At 44.8% G+C, this 15,310-nt stretch overlaps 1 protein-coding gene across 1 annotated transcript; it reads left to right on the top strand.

Annotated features, from left to right (window-relative positions):
* On the top strand, positions 1-3,851 carry C2CD4B (C2 calcium dependent domain containing 4B). The gene is made up of 2 exons (XM_027067407.2): positions 1-2,501; positions 2,667-3,851. Exon 2 carries the CDS (start codon positions 2,707-2,709, stop codon positions 3,742-3,744), a length of 1,038 nt encoding a protein of 345 aa, XP_026923208.1. The 5' UTR covers positions 1-2,501; positions 2,667-2,706; the 3' UTR covers positions 3,745-3,851.
* The last annotated feature ends 11,459 nt before the right edge of the window (positions 3,852-15,310 follow it).

Raw genomic sequence — 15,310 nt, forward strand, 5'->3', positions numbered from 1 at the left:
ACGAGTGCACAGGCAGGGGAGGGGCAGAGAGAGAGGGAGACACAGAATCCGAAGCAGACTCCAGGCTCTGAGCTGTCAGCCCAGAGCCCAACGTGGGACTCGAACCCATGAACCATGAGATCGTGGCCTGAGCCAAAGTCAAACGCTCAACCAACTGAGCCACTCAGGCGCCCCATCCCACTCTTGATTTCTACACAGGTCATGATCTCACGGTTCAGAAGTTCGAGCCCCGTGTGGGGCTCTGCAATGACATTGCAGAACCTGCTTGGGATTCTCTCTTTCTCTCTGCCCCTCCCCACTAGTGTTCATGCTCTCTCTCCCTCCCTCTCTCTCTCTCTGTCAAAATAAATGAACTTAAAAAACGGGGGGTGGGGGGGCACCTGGGTGGCTCAGTCAGTTAATCGTCCAACTTCAGCTTGGGTCACGATCTCGCAGTTCATGAGTTTGAGCCCCACGTGGGGCTCTGTGCTGACAGCTGGGGGCCTGGAGCCTGCTTCAGATTCTGCGTCTCCCTCTCTCTCTGCCCCTTGCCTGCTCACACTCTGTCTCTCTCTCTCAAAAATAAACATTAAAAACAAAAACAAAACAAAAAGGGAAAGAAAATATTAATTACTAACAAAAGGAAACATTCACTCGTCTTATCTCTAAGGATTTGGAAATAATGGTACTTATTATTGAAAAGCAAGGATAATGGAAAATACTTAGTAGTAGACTGACTTGCTTTAAGAATTAACATTCTGGGTGTAAAGTGCGATACAATCCACACATGCACACAATGCCTGACACACAACAGACTTGGTGAATTATAATGAACTGACTGAATGGAGATGAAGAAAGGAAAGAGAGAAGGAAGCAAGAATTAGCCAAAAGCTGGGACTTAGGAAACAAGGTACGATTCATAGTTTCAATGACCCTAGGCAAGTCTCTTAACCTGAGCCTCAGTTTCTCATCTGGTAAACAGAAGCAATGTCCACCTCACTGGTTTGTTGTGAGAAACTGAATAATGCAGTTAGAGAGAGATGTGGTTAAAAGCACCTGACAGTCATAAGACCTGGATTGTAGATCAGGTTCAATTCCACACAATATAATTCACTCAAATATTTACTGAGCACTTATTATTTGCCTGGCATTGTATTCCAGGTGCTGGAATTGGATAAAAATTAATAAGACAGCTAGGTTTGTCTCTTGTATAGGGCAACTGGGATGGAAGCAGGCCCAGATTCCGAATCAGAGCACTTTTATTTTACCTATATTCAAAAGAGGTCCCCCCAAAGTCCCTGAGTCATGCCAGTCTTTGCCCTCAAGAAACTCATAGTCTCTTAGGACACAAACCTGTAAACCAAAAATTCATAGCAGCATGCTAAACACAGCAATGGTGGTATATAAAATATGTACGGAGGGAATAAGGAAGGGCTGAGGAACTGTAGAGGGGGAGTCCGGTAAAGGGTCCTGAAGCAGATGCTGTCGCTGAATTATGGAAAACAAACAGGAGTTCCTACAGAGAGAAAAAGAGAGAAAGGACATTTTAGATAACAGGAAGCATTACGTGCAAAGCCAAATAAATAGGAAGTTGCTAGTTCCAGGTTCTGCCATTGACTGACTTTATTTACCTTTATGGAATTTCCCCAAGTCCCTCCAGCTTCCAGTTTTCTCATATTAGAAAATGAAGTTTGGGGGAGGGGGGGAAAGAGGCAACATAGATTTTCTCTAAGGGGCTTTCTAACTGGTACCTCCCCACTGAAGCAGAGAGAAAAGGGTAGCGTTGGAAACATCACGTGCTATTTTTAGGGTATGAGCCAGAGGCCCCATCTTTTGTGACAAAAGATGATCGTCTGCAGTCGTCTGGAAAGTTTTGCGTAATTCACCCACTTCACCAGTATTTATGGCATTGACTGAGCCAGGCTGTATGCTAGTAAGGAGGCCACCATCCAGCAGAGGGAGACGTGTAATAAGTACACGAATACCATGGAAACCATATTGGTCGGCTCATGGAGGGTGCGTGGAAGCAGTAAAATAGAAGAACCTAGGGGCATGTCCCTGTGCAGGGTGACAGGATTTAGCTCCTACCAAAAAGGAACTTCCTGCTTCCTCATCCTGTTTCACCTTCTCCAACAGGCCGCTAGCATTTTCCACCACCACAAGTTCTCCCTGGGCAGGGCGACCAGGCGTCCTCTCTTCACCTGCAACCTTTTCCAGGCCTGTGTAAGGGGCTCCATGCACGCAGAGTGGATGCAGGTCCCAAGACTGACCGGAGGGTCACACCCAAGCACCCACTGCAGGGGCCCCAGCAGCGGCGGGCAGGGGTGACTTGGAAGGCGGGCTGTCCCCTGGCTCCAGGGGTTGGGCTCTAGGCCGGCTGGGCGGGACTCAGGCTGCCAGTATAAGACAGGAGCGCCACTGTCCTGGCCAGAGTGCTGAAGCTGGCGCCCCAGCCAGGACCGCGAGGCAGCCGGCCCTGAACTTGCAACTCTCGACCCACAGTGACTGAAGAAGAAGGAAAGGTCTGATTTCGATTACTTCGTTTATTTAGTACCAATGAATGGAAGGCGGGCAGGTTTGTGGGTGGAGGAGAGCTCGGCTTGGATTGGCCAGGGGTCGCAGGCCCGTTGGTACCCCTCGGGGGGCCCCTGGTAGCGTCTACACTCAGCAGCTTCTCTCTCGCGCAGGAGGGCCTTCTGCCACCACTCTCAGCCTCAGCCTCGGAGGATGCGGCTCCTCGGGAGACTCCGCGCCTCCACTCCGGAGCCCGCTTTCACCAACGTGCTCACTCCGGACCGCATCCCCGAGTTCTGCATCCCGCCGCGGCTGCCCGCGTCCTGCGCGCCCGAGTCTCCGCCTCCGGCCGCCGCTCTGCCCCGGCGCTGCGCAGCCCAGCCGGACCTGTGGCCCAGAGGAGCCGACGACAGCGCGGGGCACACGGACTGGGACCCGCGCTCGCAGGCAGCCCTATCGCTGCCGCACCTGCCCCGCGCGCTCACCGCCTACGGCTTCTGCACGCTGCTCGAGAGCCCGCACACCCGCCGCAAGGAGTCGCTCTTCCTCGGGGGCCCTGCAGCCGCCCCGCTCGTGCCCCGGGACTCGGCTCCGGCCTCCGCCCCCGCGCTCCCCGCGGGCCTCCGCCCCACCCCGGACACGCCCGCCCCGCCGCCCCGCGCCCGCCGCCTCCTGCGCGCCCCCGAACGGCTGCTGAGCCGCGCGCTGCGGGCCCGGACGAGCCGAGGCCTGGTCCGCGCCCCCTCCGTGTCCAGCGGGGACGGCGACGAGGACGAGGAGCGCGGCGCCGTCGCGGGGCCCCCTTCCCAGGCCCCCTCCGCGTCCCCGCCGCCGCCGCCCTGCCCCGGCCCGCGTCCCGAGCGCCTGGAGGCCGAGGGCACCGTGGCTCTGGGCCGCGCCGGGTGCGCCCTGCGCCTGGCCGCCGAGTACAGTCGGGCCAGCGGGCGGCTCCGCGTCCGGCTGCTGGGCACCGAGGGCCTGGCCGCGGGAGCCGCCGAGCCCCCCGCCGTCGGCTGCCGCGTCAGCTTCGTCCTGCGGCCGCCGGGCCAGCCGCGCTCGCAGCGCAGCGCCGTGGTCCGGCGGAGCCGCAAGGCCGCCTTCCACCAGGACGTGTGCTTGGACGGGCTCTCGGAGGAGCAGGTGCGCCGCCTGGCCGTGCGCGTCAAGGCCGAGCAGCGGGGTCGCGGCCTGGAGCGGGGCCGCCCGCTGGGCCAGGGCGAGCTGCTGCTGGGCTCCCTGCTGCTGCCCTGAGGGCGCCCGGGGCTCAGACCGCCCCCTCGGGGCGCCCTCGGACCGCTGGCAACTCGGACACCGACAGCCGCTTCGGACAAAATAAACGTTATTTATTCATTTTTCAATTTATGTTCTTGCTTTATTGACATTTTAGTTCTTAGGTATCTGTTTTTGTCACTGTTTATTGGTAGGGAAGGAAAAATTAAGGATGCTTTTCTCTATTCATAGCTTACCGTCCTTTTTTCCTAGACCATTTTTGCATTCAAAGGCAAAAAGGTGAGCTTGTGGCTGGAAGGGAGAAAAAGGAACTATACCCAATCTGCCTTGATTATCCTCCTTGTTTTTTATGTCAATACTAAGGGTCTCTTACTGCTTTTTCAGTTATTCCTTCAGAATCATGCCCAGTGCTAAGATTCACAGAGAGTTTGACATATTTGATGTGGCATAGGTTCTTTTCGTGCACACACATATTAGAATCAGACATTCTGTAGTAAGGATATCTTGGTGGGTAAAGAATTTCTTTCTTATTAAGAAAACAGGTTTCTTTTGAAAGTGAAGTCTTTAAAAAATGCTAAGGAAACGAAAAGCAAAGGAAGTGAAGGTCTTTCAAAGGAAGGTATTCCTGGCATCCCCTTCTTCCTTCTCCAGTAGGAGCCCTGGGAAATCTTGCCGGTTCAGAAAAATCTTTTCTGCCTCTGTAAACATATTGATATATGTGTGGTATTGTTTCCACCTAGCTCTGCATGTAAGTGATAGTAATTAATGCATCTACCATAGGATTTCCTAGATGAATTGGAACAAACTGTCAACTTATTGAACACTGGATTTTAAGAGGTTTTAAAATTTCTTTTCTTTTTTTTTTTTTTTTTCCAACAAATAGACCTGAGTCCACTGGAAACTGATTCTATCAAGAGGATTTGCCCTTGACTATAGGCATCTATGGTGTGATAGAAAGCACAATGAGGGGATGGGGGTGGGGGATACAGATTCCAGTCTTTTTTCTGCCACTAGCCTGAACTAGGGCGGATCAGTTCGTGTTCCTGGACCTCATTTCCTACATCAGTGAAATGGGGATACTAACACCTGCTTGACAGGGTTTTGTAAAAATATGTTTTAATATCGAAATAATCCTTAAATACACGTGAAATGTGGCAGCATACCTAAAAAGGCTGGAACTGTACTGGTGAACAGGTGCCCAATAACATTCCAGGAAATGGACTCTTTCACTTCTGCTGCTTTCTTTCCAATTGTTCCTCCCTGGTCGTGGAGTGGAGCCTAGCAGAATGGCTGGCTGGCTGCCTGAGACTGAGGATTTAGGGGAGCCAGGAGTGGGAATATACAGCCCTTCAGGATTCCTCTGGTAATAAGCAATAGTTTGGACTCATTCTGCATCAAAAAACCCTTCAGCACTGTTATTGCAATGAGGTTCTGGGTACAAATCATAATATACATAAAATCCTGGATTTTATATTATTTTATTTTTCCTTTTTTTTTCTATTTCAGAGAAAGAGCACAAATAGGGGAGAGGGGCAGAGGGAGAGAATGATTGAGAGAGAGACAGAGAGAGAGAGAGAGAGAGAGAGAGAGAGAGAGGGTCTTAAGTAGGCTCCACGGTCAGTGGGGAGGCCTACATGGGGCTCCATCCCTTGACCCTGGGACAATGGACTGAGCCAAAATCAAGAGTGGGACACAACCTACTGAGCCACCCATGTGCCCCCCAAATCCTGGATTTTGAACATAATTTCAAAGTGGACAGATTAGCCCTTAGAAATCATTTGATCAAATAACTTCTGAAATTGAGAAAATACCACAAAGTCGACTTGCCTGAAGTCAAATAGCTCGTGACTGGCTCAGCTCAGATGAGAACCAAGGTGTCCTGACCATGGTGTACCCTTTGGCCTCTCATTCAGCAATGATAAGTTGAGCCCTTTCTCTGTGACAGACACAATACTAAGCCCAGGGGATGCAGCTATGAAGAAGGCAGAGAAGATTCCTGTTCTCCCAGGACTCACAGTTTTAGTGGGGGTAGCCAACAATAGCCAAGTTTGGTCATTACAGATTGTGGTGACTATCATGAAGACAGTAAACTAGGGGAGGGTGAGAGAGAAGTGTCAGATGGGATGCTTTCAGAGATAGAGTAGTCAGGAAAGTTCTCCCGAAGATTCGAGGAAGGAATCCTACACAAGAGAAACCTAATCTATACGAATAACCACTTAATGTGTCCAAAGGACCCCTTAATACATCCAAGCCAGAATTCTTGATTCTCTTCTCCCAAATCTCCTCCTCCCCTCGTCTTCCTTATTTCAATAAATGGTACCACTATTACTTCTTTTATGCAAGCTGAGAACCTAGAATCATCCTTAACTTCATTTTTCTTGATGTAAATATCTCCTCCTTAGAGTATCCTTCGCTGGCCATCCTCAAAAAACATCACTGTTGTAATTACTGCTTTATTATTCTTCATAGCACCTATCACTACCTGACATTCTATTATGCCCTTATTTTGTTGTTGTTTGTTTACTTTTCCTCCACCAGAAAGTATGATTTTATTTAAAAAATGTGTTTATTCATTGCTTTATTTCAGGTGCATGCAGCAGAGTCCAGCATATGGTAGACTCTCAATAAATATTGATTGAGTGTTGAAAAAATATAGAAAGAGCTGGAAGAGAGAAATTCAGTACAGGAGGAGCATGAGTATAGGAGAGAGAGAAGCAGCAGCCAATGAGATAGGCGAAGACCAGAGAAGTGTGGAGTCATGGAAGCCAAGAAAGCATTCCAAGAAGGAGGAGATGTTCACCCCACTGAAAACCTGTAAGGAAATCCTGTAAGAACTTACATTTTCCTGTAAGAAAAATGAGAACTGAGAAATGCCCATGGCATTGGCGAGATGAAGGTCAGTAGTGAACTTGACAAGAGCAGTTCTATGACAGTAGTCATAACAGGAACTAGACTACAATGTGCATCCCGCTTGCCTTCCCCACTCCCAGAAGCTGCCACAAGGTCACGGCCCTGAGAGACTGACATGGTGCTGAGACCATCTGGACCATGCATGTGACTGAGCCGCATTAAGGCCTCTGTAGAAACCTTAAGATTTGGGGGTGGGGTGGAGATCTCGTCATGTGGCACCCAAGGTAAACCTCAGATGTAAGGATGTGAGTTCTTTGCTTATTACACTTGCTGCCTGTCCACTCCCCTTCCCACCAAAAAACAACAAAAACAAACAAACAAACAAACAAACAAAACAGGAGCTGGACTAGAATGGGTTAAAATGTGAATGGAAGGTGAGAAAGTACACACAGAAAGTTTTAGAAAAGGGGGAAGAGAGAAAAGGGCTAGAACTGGAAGAGAATACAGAGTTGAAGATTTATTTTGTTTTAATATGAAAGAATCCAACACATGTTTGGGATATCCAGAATAGAGAGAGAGATGTTGATAGTGATGAGAAAGAAAATCAAGGAGAACTTTAGGAACAGAGTCTTCAGAAAAGCGAGAGGGGATCCAGGACATATGTGGGTAGAAGCAGTGATCGAGAACTCACATTCCTGATCCATATCTGGTCCCATATCTCTACTCTGCCATCCACAGCAACATTCCATCCTGAGGCAGGTCACACTGGTAGTCTCAGGATGTTGGCCAGGAACAGCAGGGACTACCCCATGATTTCTCAGTAGAGTCCAGACTGGAGAAAACGCACTGTTTCTACAGGTGCTCCCGTAGGACTGAGGAAGAACTGGGGCCAGAAGGCCCCAGAAAACTTCTCTCTATATTCGATTGGCCCAAATTGGGTTGCAATTCCAATTTTGAACCACTCCCTGCAAGGGGGAGACTGGATAGACTTAGGGAAATAGGGCTTCTCTCTGTAGCTGAGTGTGAGGTCAGCGTCTGCTGAGGCAGGTGCTTCTTCCTGTTAGGAAGTAAGAAAGGGGAAATGGGTGCTGTGGGAGAAAGAGCAGAACGTCTGAGGCCGGAAAGAACTAGCTTCAAATCTAGGCTCTGCTACTGGGTAATTGTGTGATGTTGGGGCAAATGCTTAACATCTTTATGTCTCAGTTTTGTCCTTTTGAAACTATTGGGTGTGAAGATGGCAAGGGTTAAATGGGATAATTGCATTTAGTTATAGCAGATTCATATTAACAGGGATAAGCACCCTTTTGTTTTTTTAATGTTTTTTAATGTTTGTTTATTTTTGAGAGAGCGATAGATAGAGCCGGGAGGGGGAGGGGCAGATAGAGGGAGACACAGAATCTGAAGCAGGCTCCAGGCTCTGAGCTGTCAGCACAGAGACGGATGTGGGGCTCGAACTCACAAACCTGACCTGAGCTAAAGTAGGATGCTCATTCGACAGAGCCACCCAGGTGCCCTGCACTCTTTTGTTTTTAAATACAAGTTGAACATCGCTTCTTCTGTTCATTGTAAATGAGTATAATTTTGCTGAATGGGCTGGTGCACATCTGTGCTTCCAGTCTTAAGTCCGTACAAAGGGCAGTCTACTGGGAACATACCTGGGTGACTGCACTAAATGACATAAACACAAAGAATTACACATTTCCATTCCACTGGTTGTATATTTCAGACTCCATCTGCCATGTTCCAGAGAAAAGAACAACAGCTCAGCTGATGTGTGCTAAAATCTCACCATTACTATGAGGAGTTTTTCATCCTTTTTGAACAGCAAGGCCTTGATCAGATACTCTTAGATGACCAAACACTTGTATTTATCCTAAAGGGGAGAATCTGCATTTTATTTTATTTGGCAAAAAAGGATAGGATTTATTTTCCAGGTTGGTAACGGCTCCTGATTTAAAAAAGAACCGATGTCTCCTGACTCTGTCACCATGAGATGGTGCCTCGTTTGTCTAAACTGTCCACACAGCTCTGCGAATCTTCATCTCTTTCTCCTCCTGGTCACATAGACCAGAGCCACCATATCTCCCTCCTTTTACTCAATCTGCTCTATACTGCTCTCTTCACCACTATCATTTTTTCTTAATTTTTAAATAATGTGGGGGATACAGAACAGCCGCGAAAGCAGTAAAAAGAATTCCCATATTTCAACCAGATTCTCTAAATATTTGTTTATTTCATTACTCTCCTATTATCTATCTATCTGTCATCTCTTTTTCCTGAAATATTTGGGAATAAGTTGCAGACGTGTGCTCTTTTATTCCTGAATATTTGTGTACTTCCTGAAAATAAAGTTATTCTCTTCCACAGTTCCCATACAAAAATCAAGGAGTTGATATTGATTCAATACTCTCAGGTCATCTGCAGAACCTATTGAGGTTTTTCTAATTGGCCGATAATATTTGGGGAAAATCCTGGATCACAATTTGTATTCAATCGGTGTATCTCTTGAATCTTCCTTAATCTCAAGCTTTCCTGATCTTGACATTTTCTATAAGGTCATAAATTTATTTGTCTGGAACTTTCCTGTGATTATATTCAGGTTATGCATTTCTTGAAGAAATAAAACAGAAGTGATACATCTTCTCAACGCACCATATTAGAGACACGTATCAATTTGTCTCATTGCTTGTGATATTAACTTTGATTACTTGGTTAGAGTGATGCTGTTTACCAGATTTCCTTACTGTAAAGATTATTGTTTTCCTTGTTGCATTTAACAAATCTCTTATGAGAGATACTTTGAGACTATGTAAATATCCTATCTCTCAATATTCTTGTACTTCATAGATTTTAGCATTCATGGATGATTCTTGCCTGAAACATTTATTACTACAGAGATTGACAAATGGCAATTTTAGAATTTCATCTTTTTTTTACATTTGTTAGTTGACATTTTAACTTTGCCTTTTCCCTAATTTATTTACATATTCATTTCTTATTTATATCTGTATGGACCCATGGGTTTTTTTACTCAATGGGTTATAACCCATTGCAATTATTTATTTTGGTTCCACGTTTGATCTCTGGGAGCCCCTTCAAGCTGGCTCTTATGTCCTTCATTGAACACTTACTTATTTTCTGAATCTAAAATTTGTTCCAGGTTCATCTTGTACTTCTGATACCCTAGTTCTGGAACCAACAATTTCTCGATTGTTGGTTGATTTCTTGATTTCTTATATTGATTGATGGTACTTAGAAACCAAAATCTGAGTGCTAAGTTTGTCCGTGGCTACTGGGATGGCATTGCTTCTAAACTCTAGAATACATACACACACTTTCTCTATTACATCTATGTTTGCACATCTATGTTTTAAAAAATGAATTTAGGGGCACCTGGGTGGCTCAGGTGGTTAAGTGTCCAACTCTTGGTTTCAGCTAAGGTCATGGTCTCATGATTTCATGGATTCGGACCCCACATCAGGCTCTGCACTGGCAGCATGGAGCCTCCTTGGGATTCTCTCTCTCCCTCTCTCTCTGCTTCACCTCCACTCGCACTGCCTCTGTTTCTCTCAAAAACAACCTTAAAAAAATAAAAAATGAATTTAAACTGAACCTTCATCGGATTTAATTTCCTAATACTCTGCTTTCACCATATACAAAATCTTTCCATATCTATACCTTACCCAAAATTCTTAGTGTTTTAAGATTGTTTTTAAGTTTATTTATACATACAGAGAGAGGGAGAGAGAGAAAGAGCACATACGCATAGGGAGAGGGGCAGAGAGAGAGGAGAGAGAGAATCCCAAGCAGGCTCTGCCCTGTGTTGTTAATGTGGAGCCCAATGCAGAGCTCGAACCCATGAACCGTGAGATGGTGACCTGAGCTGAAACCAAAAGTCAGACGCTTCACCGGCTGAGCCACCCAGGTATCCCTGCATTAGGATTTAAGATGTACTGTAGTTTGTCCCAAACTCAAGTCCTCTAGCCCTCACCCCCAGAATGTCCCTTCCCTGGTATTTCTCTGCATAAAGAGAGTATCCACTCGCTGTACCATGAATATGTCTCTGTATGGTACCCTGAACAGATTTGTACTGTTTGAATTCTTCATCGTTGAGCATAAAATGAAACTGTCTAAAATATCAGTAACAAGACATTGAACTTGTAGACTGGCCCCAAGAAATGATTAATCAATAAGGAAAGTATTTGATGTAAATAGCTTATACACAAGAGCAGACAGCTGGGGAGTAGAGGCAATCATATGAGAAGTTTTCTCCTGATTGGAAAAAGCTAGTCTTAAAGAAAACACACTAGAAAAACTTGGAGTTTGTAAAGCTGTGACACCCTTGCTAGAGCTGCAATCTCTTTGCTGTGCCTGGAGCATTTGAAAGGGCTGCAAGGCACACTTGGCTCTTGGCAAAGTATGCCAATGATACCCAGCATCCTACTCTGGGCCTCCAGTCACCCAGTTGTCCACATCAAGTTCCCTCAGGTGGTGAGTGAAGCACTCCCTCTAACAATCTTCCTCGTCCCCTGCAGCCCCCTAAGTGTTTATTTCCTGCCGTCCTATGAATGGATCCAGGAAAGAGAGGCCAGGAACAGACAGAAGAAAGTAAATATTGGAAGATAAGCTGAGGTATGTTAAAAATGTTAAGAGTTTACTTGAGCAAAAATCATTTCCAACCAGGTAGCACCAAATTGGAAGCGGTCAAGAGTTAAGGGGATGAATTATTATATAGAGAAGGTGCAGAAACTAAGAAACGAGATTATTTGATTGGCTATAGTGTAAAGTCTAGTTGCCTATTTGTCATCACTTGTCCTTAGGTTTTAATTTTATAACCTTGAGGCATTTACAGGCTTAGATTTGGGGTTGCTTATGTAGGCCACCATGACATTAGTCATTGTAGTCATAGTCTCCTTGTTCAATTAATTTAATGAAAGAAAGAGAGAAGGAACGTAAGGAAGGAGAGAGGGAAATAGATGTCATTTAATTTTTCTTGTTTTTGAAAATGTGATTTAACCTTTTGTGATACAGCACTTTAAAAATTCTGATTCCAAATTGTTGGGGTTTTTTTTATTCTAATGGCAGTCGTACATAAAGAAACTATCTCACAATGATATTTAGATCCGAATGAAGAAATGGACAAATGGCTACAGCCACAAAATCACAACATGTATTTTTCAAACCTATCTATCAATTTGCAAATTCTACCAATAAATTTCCATCCTTTCTGATTGTTAATTGTAGGGGAGCAGCTCTGCTCTGGTGCCCAAGCCACTGTGCACAGACACCGCAGGCAAAGACTTGAAGGACAGCTAATCTGAGTTGTAGTGGAACACCTCATGAACCTCCGGGGACACCAGCGGAGACGAGGTCCATAGGCGCTGGTATGAGACCATCTCCTACTCACCTGCTTATCTTCTCTGGGAACCTGTCATGAAGAGTTTCCCATTGCCTCTCAGGTACCAATGAGGTGTGGAACTCTCTGCCCCATTCCCCTCAGAACAGACCTGCTGAATATAAAACCTGTTAGTGGCAGTCTAGAATCGGATCCTCAACGATATCCCACAATTCATATACCAGTCATCTGCTTCTTCTTGTTTTGGTGTCTTCTTTCAGCATGTTGGACAAGAACCACAGAAAGTGGTGCTTTTGCTACCGCTTGTTTCGCTGTTTTTATGGATAATAAATGGTCTGAATCTAAAAGTGGTTCATTGTGTCCTCACTGGTAGAAATAGTCGGGCCTTGGTCTTTGCCTTGCTTCATCTTGTGCATGCTTGGCATTTATCAGTTCTTCTTACAAACCTTGTATTCTTTCTCTTTTTTTAATTTTAAAAATTTATTTATTTTTGAGAAAGAGAGAGAGGGAAGGGGGAGGGGCAGAGAGAGACTGTGACAGAATCCAAAGAAGGCTCTAGGCTCTGAGCTGTCAGCACAGAGCCTGATGTGGGGCTTGAACCCGTGAGCTGTGAGATTATGACTTGAGCCAAAGTTGGATGCTTAACCAAGTGAGCCACGCAGTTGCCCTGCAAAGTTTGTATTCATATATTTTCAACAAACGGGCTTAGATGCCTATTAAGAACCCATTATTGGACAATTTTTCAACAAATCAGCAAATTACATATCTAAGTTTAAGTGTTCAACTATTGAGGTTTTTATGTGTGACATACCTTCATAGTTTTCATTAACAAAAATCGGTTAAGAATAAAAAGCATTTCCAAACACTTATTTTCAAAATGCTCTCTATAGCACGAGTTTCTTCCTCCATAGGAACTCACTGGCCAACCTCTTGTCGGTCCCCTGAATTTGTTGGTGCTTTTAACCCCATAAGGTGGTGCACAAAGAACTCAGACCATGAATATGAAAAATATCAGGTTGACCATGTTTTTATTTTCAGTTGTGTCTACATTATCAGTATTTTTCCAATCTGACATTTCTTTGCATAAATACTTCAAAGTCATCTATCCATTTTGGGGTGGTTTTCTTTGTCAAATTTTAATCATGTATGGGTAAATCCAGTAAACCAAGCACCAGCAAGTGCTATAGACATACTGTGCTGAAAGCAAAGGGCTGAGGACCCCCCTTTTTCCCAAGAACCTCTGACATCTGGACCAACAAAAGGCACTGTGACAGTGCTTATCATTAATTTGAGAAAACTTAATTTCTTGATTTAAAATGAAAATATAAACAAATGTACTGATATCTTTTTCCACATTCCAAGGTATCTCATTCCAAGGGTGCATGTAATACATTCTGAAGACCAGTATTCTAGATTTTCAGCGGTTAAGGAGACCAAGCATCTTATTAGGAAGATAAGACTATTTATGAACTGAAAGAAAGTAATTTGGTCCTTATTAGAGAAATCAAAGAATTTGAGATCTGAACAGATGATTTCATGGAGAATATTTTGTGTAAATGCTGGCCCTTTTTGAGTTCAGTAAACGTGGTAAATGTATGAGTCCTGGTGCTTGTAACTTGTCTGACAACATAACTGGTTTCTGACCATTCCCTTTCTAACTGAATCCTTATCCAAATCAGAAATGATATTTATTGGTTTTGATAACCTGGTAGTAATTGTTCTGTGTGGTAATAATACCTTGCTTTCTTATGTGGAACCACTCCTCCCATTCACTCAGTCCGTATGTTTCAGCTAGTGTTGAATCCATATCAAGTTTCAGGGGTGGGTCTGATGCAGACCTGACCAATAAGAGTATTTCATACCTTTGGTCATAGTCATTATTTCAGGATATAAATGTAATCTAATTTAGTCCATTGAGATTCAGACCTAAGAGTTGCTTTTAAATTATTGAGAAGGAGACAAACTATTTTCTGCCGAATTTGAACCTGACAGTCTCACAGGCCTGGAGCTCTTGGGAGCCATCATGCCAATAGATGGAACCCAAGGATAAAGCCAACATGGAGAAGAGTCAGTGTCCAGTGACATCACTTGCGTTCTGAGACAGATTACCCCTAAACTCCTTTTAAAATATTAATAACACTTTCCTGGACATCACTTCCTAGTTTGTAACGTGTTTTCACAGTATTTCCTCCTTGTGATCCTAATAGCAACCCTTTAGGTCACGTATAGGTAATATTATTATTATTACTATCTGTCCTGTTTCATAGATAAAGCATTTTAATACATTTTTCATGGTAACCCAGTTAGTGAGTGAAGGAGCCACGAATCAATTCCACGTCTTCTGATTATTAGCACCATGTCCCAATTCAACTGCAAGCTCCCCGAATCAGGGTCCATTTTTTACACTTCTTTTTATGTTCCTGTCCATACGCCCCAACCAAGCTGCATGTGCAGGAGGTAAGCCTACAAATACAGGTGAGATGTGTCAGCACTGAGCATTTCATGATCAAATAAAAAGGGGGAAAAAAAAACAGAGAAAGGGCATATGTAGCTTCAGGTAGCTGGTGAGAAGCGGAAAGACATTCAAACCAAATCAGAGTTTTATCATCTCTGGCATTCCTTTCCCCATTCCCTCTAACTTTCCATAACCCACGTTCCATAAGAGGACGTTCCGGGTGTCAGTTCCTAGCCTGACAGTAGGCAGTTTTAATTACTACCACTCTATGTAATTATATGTATTACAGGAAGTCCTTGTTTCTGAAAATCTCTTAAAAAAAAAAACATACTTGATGTAGTTAATGACATAGGAGGCAAAAAGAAAGGAACAAGATTAAGACTCATATTTTAACTTTGGTTTTGGTTCACTGAATAAATTAATAAATATATGCCTAGATTATATGACTCCATGACTTTAACAGTTGACAGAGAATTTGGATATGGTGTAGTTTAGATAAAAAACTCATGGTTCAGGAGCACCTGGGTGGCTCAGTCGGTTGAGCGTCCGATTTTGGTTCAGGTTGTAATCTCACCGCTCCTGAGTTCAAGCCTCACGGTGGGCTCTGTGCTGTCAGCTCAGAGCCAGGAGCCCGCTTCACATTCTGTGTCTTCCTCTCTCTCTGCCCCTCCCCCACTTCACGCTGTGTCGCTCTTTCTCAAAACTAAATAAACATTAAAAAAAATTGGGGTGCTTGGGTGGCTCAGTCAGTTAAGTGGCCGACTTCAGCTCAGGTCATGATCTCGCGGTCTGTGAGTTCGAGCCCCGCGTCGGACTCTGTGCTGACTGCTCAGAGCCTGGAGCCTGTTTCCGATTCTGTGTCTCCCTCTCTCTGACCCTCCCCCGTTCATGCTCTGTCTCTCTCTGTCTCAAAAATAAATGAATGT

Source organism: Acinonyx jubatus, chromosome B3 (assembly GCF_027475565.1).
Source record: "Acinonyx jubatus isolate Ajub_Pintada_27869175 chromosome B3, VMU_Ajub_asm_v1.0, whole genome shotgun sequence".
NCBI classification, from domain to species: Eukaryota; Metazoa; Chordata; class Mammalia; order Carnivora; family Felidae; genus Acinonyx; species Acinonyx jubatus.